At 48.7% G+C, this 12020-nt stretch overlaps 1 protein-coding gene across 3 annotated transcripts in view; it reads left to right on the top strand.

The window, feature by feature from the left end:
* The window catches only part of PRKCA (protein kinase C alpha), a 399125-nt gene that overhangs the window by 380244 nt on the left and 6861 nt on the right, over positions 1–12020 (top strand). The window contains exons 16-17 of one of the 3 annotated variants that reach the window (XM_081270051.1): positions 428–568; positions 6920–6967. In XM_081270051.1, coding sequence (XP_081126177.1) covers positions 428–568; positions 6920–6967 — 189 coding nt within the window. The other 2 variants (XM_081270053.1, XM_081270052.1) reach the window with 2 other exon arrangements.

Here is a 12020-nt window from a genome sequence, read left to right as displayed (position 1 = left end):
AATAGTTGCCTCCTTGCCATGGTCTACATCTTTCTAACCCAGGGGTCTTGGATCCCGGTTTGGTCCAGGCATGAAGAGGCATCTGAAGCTCGTTACAGCATCCCACGTGGTGCTCGGCTGGTCTCCATGCACACTGGTTCTGGTGACAGTGTCCCTTTTTACCAAATACACGTGTGGAACGGCAGTTACTACATGAAGAGGCCTGTTTGAATTCCTCTCATTCCCTTTCCATGGATCCAGACTGCTTCCCCCTGTCCTTACTGTGACCGTCACTCTAGAAAGGCCATACTTACCCAACGACAGCTCTTCCGTGGTAGGCCTCCGGGACTGTCCAGGCACCTGCACCACTGGGCGGGAGGCAGAGCCAGGCAAAGGGACGTGTGTCTCCAGGAAGCCACTGTCACCCACCTTCTCTTTTTCTCTGCAGCTGATGACCAAGCACCCAGCCAAGCGGCTGGGCTGTGGGCCCGAGGGGGAGAGGGACGTGAGAGAGCACGCCTTCTTCCGCAGGATCGACTGGGAAAAGCTGGAGAACAGGGAGATCCAGCCGCCTTTCAAGCCCAAAGTGGTGAGTCCAGAAAAGCAGCCCATGTCTGGGGTCCGACTCCCAAAGTCAGGGCGTGACCCACCCGAGAGAGCAGATGGGTGTCCCCTGGCCTCAGCCGCGGGAGGAAAATGGCCAGCGACCACCTGTGCTGCCCTGTGGTCTGAGAGGCCAGGAGTCCTGCTGCTTTGCACAGAAGGATGGGCGAGGGGAAGCTCAGCACTCCTCACCCACAATAGGGCAGCTGCAGAGCACCCAGACCCATGGAGAGCCAGGGCAGTCTTCTCTGGGGACTGGACTGTGGGGCACCCGCAGCCGGCAGAGCTGTGCTTCCTGCCCTGGGTCCTCAGCAGGACTCAGGTCTTGATCTGTCTCCAGCTTTCCTGAGTCTGTCTTGCCCTGGTAGGCTCCTGAAGTATCTTAATCTTCATCAACTCATAAGCAGGGCCTGGTGCAACTCCCATGTCACCCACTGTGTCCCCAACAAGGAGTGCATGGCAACCGCCTGTTGGGACATCACCAACATTGTTCAGATCCTGCCTGTGATACCCACTTTCCATTGTTCAGATCCTGCCTGTGATACCCACTTTCCATTTATTTAATAGTACTATGTAGCAGACCCTGTTGTCCGTGCTTTATGAACGTGAATTCATTTAATCCTCCCAGCACCCACTGTGAGATGGACATTATGGTCCCCAGTATGCAGTTGAGAAAACTGAGGCACAGAGAGGTTGTATAACTTGCTGAGGACACACGGCTGGTAGAACAGAGTCTATACCCTTTCCCCCAATACCAGTACTCCGTCTCAGTGGCAGCCCTACAGCCCGTTCTAATGGCTCGTAGCAGCCAGTGCTGCCTTTCTTAATTTTTGAACTCTAGGGAGAAACAGCATCTTTAAGATGCCAACCTCCTCACTCACCCACATGCCACCTTGCAGTGCCTGCTTTTCCCTCCATCCCTTTTCTAAGGGCTGGTGGGGCTGCACCTCCCAACTCTGCCATGTCTTGGCCAGCTCTGGACTATTGCCTCTAGTGCTTTTCTCCCAGAACTACAAGGAGAGCTGCTGTAGTCCACAATGAGGGTCAGGAACATCTGGTTCAGTCCAGATCTGCCTCCAGTGGGTGCCCCATGTGCAGGCTGAGGGGACCCCTAGGGTGGTGGAGTTACTGACTGGGTAACCACATCTTTGTTCTCAGAGTAGCAACTTCCACAACAAAAGTGCCTCTGTGTGCTCCGATCCAAGAATAGAGCCCCCTGGACTTTCTTTTTCTAAGACATTTTTAGCACAGGCTGAAGCAAAACCAAAATTAATCAGGTCAGTTGACTTCCTCCTGCATCATCGTTTCAAACAAGCCCTCCTGTGTCTGCCGCCACCACCTTCTCTGCAGCCTGCTCTGGACGCCAGGCGCCCTGCAGATCCTCTTCTTCAGGGTTTAAAACCCCGTGTAAGGTTTGGGTAGGGGGATGAGCTGGGCACAGATGGCTCCGCAGGGAATTCTGCTGGGGACTTCTTCACCCGCCTCTGCCTTCCATGTTTATTTTTCTTCTTAAATTAAAATGCAAAAAGGAGGCAATAGAGTCTTAATCACAGCTCATTTCTTTATAGAAGCAGCATAGAGACACCCAGGGACCCTGCTCCCAGGGTCCAACAGAATGCAATGACCTGTCAATCACATTCTGGAAGGAGATGAGGCACCACAAAGCCAACCGTGAAGCACACTGTCTTTCCTCTATTTGTTCCCACCTTGATTTCAGAAGAAACGGTCTTTTCAGCCTCCCACTTTCCACGGTATTCTGACCTAAAGTCGTACGCGGGGAAAGTCAGAGGTGATTTAGCTCAGGCGGCCAACAATGGGAGCTGCTCCCTTTGGGCCACTGAGGTCAGGGGAAGCAAAGTGGTTTCGACGGCGGGCAGCTGAGGCTGGAGAACTGCTGTTAGTTTTCTTGTTTGCTTATTTAAGTGCAAACAAGGTGGCAGAAGGGAGGCCCCTGGGACACACAGATTCCCAGGCTAGACCAAAGCCAGCAGCGTCAGAGAACATCAAGGCCAGAGAGCTAAGTGGGGGTGCTCTGGTCCCCAGGAGGACAGCGGACAGCTGCTGAACACCTGGCTTTCTCCCAGTTCCTGGCACCAGGCCACACGCCCACAGCCTCTTAATCTCCGGTGAGGGGCATTTCCCTGAAAGGGCACCTGGGACGTGGCACCATACTGGAGCGATCACCATGTCAAGGACAGCTCCAGTGGTTGGAGAGGACATCGTTGACTCGAGGAAGCAACTTCATTCCAAGCTGCAGATGCTCTGGCTGTGCACCTGCGGCAGGCGAGAGCTGGCCACAGGCAAAGTGACCCTGGTTTGTGGTTTCCCAGCTTCCTGCTAAAGAGTTTCCTGGCCCAGGCCTAACCAAAGAGTCCAGTTTACAGAATAAATGCAGAACAGAGCATTTTCTGAGAGATGGTTCTGTTATGTCAAAGAGGGAAGCAGCAGCCCAAGCCTCCGGCCCACTGCTGAGGAAGGCAACAGGCCTCTGGCCTGCCCACGCACTGACCTGGTCCCAGAGTGTGCCCAGGAGCCTTCTGGACCCTCCCGACACAGCTCATCCATCTTGGTGAAGCCAGACTAGCAAGCACTGGTGAATCTACTTCCCCTGAGATTCGCAGGATTAGGGAGGGTTTGCTGTTGTCTGTGCAGGACCGCTCCCGGCCCCATGGCATGAGCCTCTGCCTGTTGCAAAATACCAGCCACAGGACTTGAAGTACTCATGGTTATTTGCTGGGTGCTTCTGGAGACCAAATTTATATTTGTAGAATCACGAGACTATCGTCTTTGTATTTATTTATTTATTCATTTTTGCAATACTGGGGATTGAACCCAGGAGTGCTCTACCACTGAGCCTTCTCTATTGTTTACTTTGAGACAGAGTCTCAGTAAATTGCCCAGGCTGGTCTCTTATGCTCATCCTGCTCCAGCCTCCTGAGCAGCCGTGATTACAGGTGGGCATCACCAAGGAAAGATTATTCCAGAATCGCTGACTCCCCTAAGGAGTCTGGGAGGATTATATCACTGGTCAGCAGCAGGGCTTACCTGGAAGTATCAGGGTTCCCATGGTGTGTGATCTTTTCATCGTCTTTCTGAAGGCCAAAGTGACACTGGCAAAGTTAATCTTTAGACGGAAGTGTCTTGCAAACTCTGAGATCCTGCCACAAAGGACACTTCATAGTGCTGGGGTCCATCAGCAGGCTCCTCACAGGACTTTCCATCGCCCAGTGACATGGCTTCAGCTCAGCCATGACCTGGGCTCTACATAAGTTCACACATAAAGGAAAGAGTTCTGGGCGTCAGATGTAGGGGACTGTGGCCAACTCACCTGAGGTGTCTGGAGGCTCAGAGGTGAGGGTAGAACCTATTGTACCAGCCAAAACAGCGAGAGTCCAGTCCTGGACAGAGCCTTGTCTTTGTCCAAAGCACCACCATGTGCCATTGTGAAGGAAAATGATTTTCTGGAAGATAGGACCATCAGGTAGCAGGGCAGAGCCTCCGTGTACTGGTTTATTTTGCAAAACAAAAGCCAAGACATGCTGGAGAGGAAGCAGACACACGTGCAAGGCAGGCTGGGCCCAGTGATCTCATGGACACAATGTGAGGACCCTGCTGCACAGACAGAAGTGTCAGCTCAGCATTGGCCTGACTTTTGGTGTAGAACACCGAGCAGTGGCCCGTCACTGTTCAGAAGACGCCATCTAAGAAGATAGGTTTTTTTTAGTGTAAAAGCGATGTCACCTCTGAAAAGCTTAATCTTCAGTTACAGGGGAAGAAATAAGTGGTCCCCTGCATCCCCCTGGCATCAAGCAGGCAAGGGGGTGACCGGCCAACTTGGCCCACCTGAAACCTGCCCAAGAAAGACTTCCCTTTCCTTCGACATTGCCTGAACCATGAATGCTCCAATATTCTGATCAGCGTTGCTTTGACTTTTGCAGGCTTTTATCCTGATTTATTATTCATGTGGAGAAACTGACTGAGACCAGCCTTCAAATCTCTCTTCCTCCTGCTTGTCACAAAGAGCAGTTTACCCAAATACCGGAAATGAAAAGTTAATTGATTTTTTTCTTCTTTTTTGAATCTGGTCCATTGGCACCAGGGAGTAGAATAGCTAGTTCACAGGCAGGCCAGAAACAGTCGGCGCACTTTAATAGTTATTGGAGAGAGAGAAAAATTAATCCATAAAGTTAACACCAAGAAACAGCCCAGAGTTGACAGGTAGGCAGAGCACTTTGGAAATGGGCCTGTCTTTCCTAAGTGACTTTTCTTGGGAAATCACTGTAATTATTCTATCAAAAAGACATGGAAAAGAATAGAAGAACTTTCATCAGGACATTGTCATCCTTGCAGCAAGAGCCAAAGAGAATAAAAAAAAAAAAAAACATGGAGACAAAGCGTAGGTGCCACTATGGTGAGAAGGCACAGTCCTGAGTGACCCTGTCACCACAAACCTCTGCATTTCACAATGGCATTCGCTTGTAGAGAGAGTTCAAAGATGGTCTAATTATCAGGATTGATGCAGTGATCCTTTTCATTGTTTAAAAATAATTTTTAAATAATTTCTCATTTCAGACTTGTAGAAAAGTTGGGAAAATATTGTAAAGAATTTCTGCTTTCCCTTTACCTAGATTCCCTAAGTGTTAACTTTTTATCACATTTGTATTATTCTCTTCCTACTCTTTCTCAGCCTATGTGTACACACACACACACACACACACACACACACACACACACACACAGTTTTTCTAGAAAAAAACATTGAGACTAAGTTGCACCTAAATAATTCCCTGTTTATTTCCTAAAAATAAGGACATCTCATGGTACAATGTTCTTTTACTAATTACTCCACAAAGTTCTTCATACAGAGCAGCAGCTGTCCAAGGAAAAAAGGTAGGGCCACACAGTGACCATCTAACCCATAAAATACCACAGTGCATCTGAGCAGTTCTCTTGAGTGACAGGCAGATTCATTTGCTTCGTCTTTCCATCAAGAAAAGGCGGTGCTGATTAAAATTGAGATACTCGAGGCTTAGGGAGTTTTGCTGACAGCATATAATACTAACCAGCCTTTGGAGACTCAAAGAAATCCCATCATGACAGACATAGGTTTGATTCAAGCCTTTACAACCAATCTAAAACAGCACCTTTTACTTGGTTAATTAGAGGCGAGCACTTTTATCTATTCTTTGATAATCACTGTACCAAATACCACCGTGATTGGAAGAAAAAGGAGATATTATAAATAATAATCAATACAAATAAGTAGCAAGGCCAGGCATGGCGGTGCATGCCTGTAATCCCAGCGGCTAGAGAGGCTGAGGCAGGAGGCTCATGATTCAAAGCCAGCCACAGCAAAAGACAGCTACTAAGCAACTCAGTGAGACCCTGTCTCTAAATAAAATACAAAATAGGGCTGAGGATGTGGCTCAGTGGTCGAGTGCCCCTGAGTTCAATCCCTGGCACCTAAAAATAAATAAATAAGTAGCAGTATTGCAAACCTAGCTGCTTCAGTGGTGAGGAGTGGCATAAATACAGACCCCGTGCACCTCAAGTTGTGTGACTCCACAGGTTTCCGTAGCCTGAGGTGAGGGTCCTGACAATGATGGCCTTTATACGGTTCTCTGAAAAGAAGCTTTAATCCTGAAAGGCTAGCCACTTCATAAAGTCCAAATAGAATGCGTGAGAAAATAGCCACAGAATTTCCATAGAAAACAGCTCACAGTAAGCCAGAACCTTTGCCCTCCCGCACACACGGCTCTCACTCAGACAGGGAGTCCACCCCTGATGTCCATGGCCTGTGTCCATCTGCAAACTCTCTGAGAGTTCATCTCCCTCCTCCACAGCATTTGCCCTTGGGGCTAAGGCTCCAAGGCAACAGGTGAGGTGCGTTTAGAAATCACAGTCACCTCCATCCCTCCCACAGGTAACATCTGCAGGAGGTAGGGGAGGTCATCCCTCTAAAACAATTATTAGTTATTAAAATAGTATCTCTGTGTGGTGGAATAAAGAGTCGTGCTGTAGAACAGGATATAGGCCGAAAGGTGATTGCTCACTTCCCCTCCCTGTGACTGTTCCCACTACTTGGGATCTTTTCTGTAACCTCCACAAAAGTTCTGTGTGTATATATGAGTGTGTGTGTGTGTGTGTGTGTAAACATCTACATAAGTGAGTGGTGCTGTGCTCTCCACCTCTACCACAATGCTAGATGGCCTGGGTTCCCCCTTGTCAGACACAAGGGTTCGTGACAAGCGTCACATGGCCATTCTGGTTCTCGGGGTCCCAGGCCGGCAGCTGACTGTTCTCCAAATGCTGTCCTCTATCCGTTCTTATTCTCCAGACTTTCTGTACCAAAATGCACTGGCTTCAGTGGGCATCCAGGCCTTCGGTGAGCACATGTCCAGAAACTCGGGTGACTAAACGAGCAAACTAACTCTCACTGTAACCCCTAACCGTGTGCTCCTGCTTGCGTTGGCCATGCATGCTGACCCCAGGAAGGGCAGAGCAGGGGCTGAATACCCCCCCTGGAGGGCTAGGAAATGGAGACCTTCCCTCCAAGGAAGCCCAGGGCCCACTGTGCCGGTTCACTTCTGCCGTGGGTTATTTAACCTCAACGAAGGCTGTACCGTGAGGAAGCTGCTCAGAGGCCTCCGTGATGTTCTCTGTGGTGCCCCCACTGCACAGAACCCTGCTGAGGCCTACCCTGCACTGGGACGGGAAGCACACTCCGGGTTCCTTACGCCCACCCAAAGACATCCCGGTGGCGTCCAGGGACTGTGAGGGACCTCCTCCTCCTTTCCATGTTTCCTTTTTCTCTGGTGCTGCAACAGGCCTCTACACTTCGTTTGTTCTGCACTCTGTCCCCTCTTCTGGGTCCTGTTGGTTTTGCTATTTAACAGCTGTGTTTTTGAACTACTCGTGTTCCCATGCCGCCTCCGTGGGGTCATGTTCCACATGACTGAGACACTGAGGTCCAGGGCAGGATTGAGCCCAGCCCGTGGGTTACTTGCTCATACCTGGTGACCTCTCAGGTAAGGCTTACAGCTGAGAAGCCAGCCTCCGCTCTCCCCGCCACCCCTCCACAGGACTCCAGGGCTTGGCAGCAGGCGTGGGTGGGGGAAGCTCTGCAGCCCCGGCTTCTAGGAGGGGTCTGTGCTTGGAAGGTCTTCAGCATGTCTGCCTTCTCCTGGGCTCGTCGTTTTATTAATTAGAGAACTTACCAAATGGGCAGGAAGGTCAGAGTGATGAAGGAGTTAATTCCTTAATCCAGAACTAAGGAAGGGGAAGGCACATTATTAATAGTGTTCCTCCTCCTCTCTAAAGTCGGTCAGACGCCCTTTACCTGCTGGGCACTGGCTTCCTGTGTTGTACCTTGTGTCCGGGTCACGACACATTGCTTATTAAGGAAATCCCATCCAGCTCCCTCCATCCTCACGACAGCCGAGAAGGTGAGGGTCGCATCCCCATGTTACCTTTAGGAGTTCCCCAAAGCTGTACCCTGGGGCTTGTGACCACTCCACCTTGCCCCCGTTTTTCCCTCAGGTGCTAGCACCCCCAGCGAACACAGACACCCCCATCCCAGGGAATGCTGAGGAGCTTGCCTCTCTCGTGGCCCACTCAGGTGTGGGCTGCCTCCTGCCGCTGTTTCCCCCACCCCCCACCCCTGCCACACATCTTTGTCCCAAGCCAGTTGGGTCCTTCACACATCTCAACCAGCATAAAACCTCAGTTGGTGAAAGGTGGGGGTCATAGGAAGCGGCACCGGAGGTGAATCAGGCACAGCGAGCCCAGGAGCTCTGCTCACATGTCACTTTAGCTGCTGTTTGCATCAGGTGGTCTGGAGCCCTGAGGTCACAGACAAACCAAAACTGAGTGTCGTCACACACTGCCGTGGAAGCTGCCCTTCACATGACTGTGGTACCACCTTCCTGCTTCATCCTGAGGAATGCTTGGAGGCTGTCTGCTGTCAGCCCAGCTTTATTTGTCACTCATTCACTTCTTCATCCACACGTCCCACAGGGTTCCCCCTTAACCTTTTCACCTCTCTGCCTCTTCTTCCTCTCTGCTCAGCTCCAAGATGGCACCCAGGGCCCATCAAGCTGGCAGTGGAGTCAGATTGGATCATAGGTCGTAGGCAGAGTCTCTTCTGCCTTGAGAACGCAACAGCTTGTTGAGTTTATTGCTTATTTTTCCAAAGGATCTGAACAGCCCTGATTCCCATGATCCTTTTCAGTAGGTTCTGGAGGTGATATGAAGACAGTGGCAGTTACCTACAGAACATCTTGAAAAACACCTCCTAAAGGATATGGTCTATTTCTGGGCCTCATTTTGCTAAGAGATGTGGAGGGCTTATTTGTAAAGTATTGAGAGACCCTCCACAGTAGAAAAATAAGTAATATTTTTCATAGTACTGAGCTTTTGGTAAAAAATAGTTGTACTTCCTGCTGGCCTTTCAGTGGGGGAAGGAGATTTCTGGTATGATCTTCCTCAGGATAAGCATCCTTCTGCATCCTTCTGATTCTTGGACCTCACCTGATCCTCAGACTCAACCTCCAGCTTTTCCAGGGCTTGCTTCCCCCATGACCTTTTAAGATGCTGTCCTGTTCCCGTCTGTCCTGTGGTGACATGTGTGAAACATCAGTGGTTTATTTCTTCCTCTTTGCCCTTGCCCCCTGGTCTCTTCACCTAAGTGAACCAGTTTAAGAAAAGCTTTCGTTTGCTAAAATGGGATTTCTCTCTCTTGAGTCCAGGGGGGAATTCCAAAGAAATTCACAATGAGAAAGGAGAGGAAGGTATTTCTGCGGGTAAGCAGTGTTGAGGCCAATAGTCTCACTGCCATTCAGTGTGATTGCAGAGCAGGAATTAGACCAATCTGTGATCATGATTTCCCCTCAGCTCTACAGTTATCAGCAGGGTCATGGAGGCTGGGGGTGGGGGAGGACATCTTCATCATTTATTACAGATCCTCACTTTACAAGCAGTGGAAGCCCTTAGAAAGAGCCCTTCTTGAGAGCCCCAAGATAGAATTTGACATCCTCAGACATCCATCCCCCATCCTTCTCAAAGTTGATGTTTGTACGGTCACCTCTTTAGATTGTGAGAGCTCTCTTTTCCTTTATTTTATTTTTCTTTGGCAGTAAAACCCTGGCTTTTGGAAATGTCCTGTTGGTGAATACCATAAAGAGTATTCAGAGGAAAGGGTCAGACTTGAACAATCTTTTCACAGAACAAATCAATAAATCTAAAGCTAGACAGAGATCTGTCCAGTCAGGCCAAGGGAACACTTCACCCTGGCCAGCCTTGCTTTGCCTGTTAGGGACTCACATTCTTTATTGATTTTTTTTTTCCAGAAATTCATTCTTGCTCATCTTTGCATGGTTAGTGAGTAGTAGAGAAGTACAAATGATTCTTTTGAGGAAGAGCACATCCCAGTTTCTGGGAGCACCAGCAGTAGGTTTACTTGAGTTCTTCTGGAAAATGGGTATTAACTTACTGGACTCCAAGAGGACATGTTCTTCAAAGCCTACTCTCCCTGGATCCTGACCCTCCTACACTGCTCTTGCCTGGGGCTCCTGCAGCTTCTCCATCTTCTGTTCTCACACATGACTGTTCCTGCCTAATTGCCTCATTTGGCCCCTACATTCGCCTTCACACTGAACCTAGGACTTACTCAGCCTCACATTACAGCCTGGATGGATCCCAGAGTTTCTCCACAGCAGCATAGTTGACATTTGTTAGCCTAAAATGTCCTGTGCATTTAAGAATTTTTAGCAGCCTCCCTGGATGGTACCCACCAGATGCCAGTAGTGCCCCTTGCCTAAGTCATGATGATCAAAAATGGCTTCCCTGTGGAGCAAAATCTTCCTTAATTGAGAACCACTTTCTTTACTGAAAGAAAGGTTCTTCCTCGGCCTGTTTCTATCATCACAGCAGTGTCTGAAAGTAACACCCCAGTGTAAGCTAGTTTCTGTGTGTTTGCCTCATTGTTGAATCAAGTGCAGATTCCTGATTAAGTCTTGGGAAGATACAGTGTGCCCTGCTGACTTCTTGAAGAGCCTTTCTCAATAGTTCAGAATGGCCTGTGCATGTTGGGTGATATGAACCTCATATTCTGTCTCTGCTGACCTTGGCTTTGAAGCGTTTTGTGTTTTTCCAGGGTAAAGCATCATGGAAACATGGAGTATGAAAGTGGAGGCTTTGTCACCCATCTGTGGGAGGCAGGAGTATATGAAGAGTGAGCCTCACAGTCTGTATGGCCTCCACAGGATCACTCAAAGACCCCCAAACAATCTTGCCACACACAACTCTGCCACCACGCCCTGTCACTAGGTGTGAAGTCTTCTTGGGTAGCCTCTTGAGATGAATAATCCCAAAAAGGAATGCAGTTATTTAGGATTTACTTTAAATTTAGGCCATGCTTTCTACCTCAACAGGTACTTAGGAGCAAGTTTTATTTGAGAAAAGAGGGTGGGAAAGGTATAATAAAACTTGATTCTCAAGAAAAACTTCTAGAAGATAGAGAAGAAAGGGAAAAGAAGTGGTGGGAAAGTACAGCCATGAAACTAACCTGGTATTATTTTTTAAAAATAAAAAAATAGCAATATGTATTGAACTCTGACTACATGCTCAATTCTGTTTGAAACTACACATTGAGCCTCAGAGCAGCCTGGGGAGAGAGGTGCAATTATTCTCCCCACTTTACAAATGAGGAAATTGGGTGGAGCCCAATTGACAGTTTACATAGGCCATCTTCTGTCAAAAGATCCAAAAGTTTCTGATGAGATTAAAATTCATGTTAACTCAGAATCAAATCATGTTGCCCCTGTGGTACAACCAACAGGTTGAAGGCAATAATTAGCAACATGTTAAAAATCATTGTGAGTAACACCAGTGGAACTCCCAGATTTGTTTCAGAGTTTTTATGGGGTCCCAAAGACTTTGACACAACCCTTCTTCATGGCTGGAAAAGTGAGGGGACACCCCTTCCTCCAAACTTGAGTCAGACCCCCAAGCAAAGCCTTTAAACACAGCTATGCACTGTATTTCCCAGAGATCATCATGGAGCACCTCTGCCTATAGCCTCCATTTGCAGAGTACCCTGGTGGACCCTGGAGGAGAACAGTATTCAGATAGCCTCCCTAACATCCCCCTGGGCACCAGTGCAAATCCCCCAGCCCAAGACAACCTACAAAGAGTTCTGCATAGACCTGCCTGTCAATTGACCAGCTCTATCCAGATGCATAGAATTACAGCCAGGCTCAGAAGTCCATCTCCCACCATTGCTTCCACACCTACTCCATCCTACTTGAAGATTAGGGACTAGAGTTTCTATAACATCCCGGTTAGAAAGCAAAGATATACAACTTTTGTTTTATTACAAATATTATTACAAAGAACCAGATGTGGTACAGTGAGCTAACCCTCTCAGTTCAGGAGTAACT

The sequence above is a fragment of the Spermophilus citellus genome (assembly GCF_964194105.1).
Source record: "Spermophilus citellus genome assembly, chromosome: 17".
NCBI lineage: Eukaryota > Metazoa > Chordata > Mammalia > Rodentia > Sciuridae > Spermophilus > Spermophilus citellus.
The sequence above is the reverse complement of the archived record's forward strand: the minus strand, read 5'-3'. Positions and strand labels throughout refer to the sequence as shown.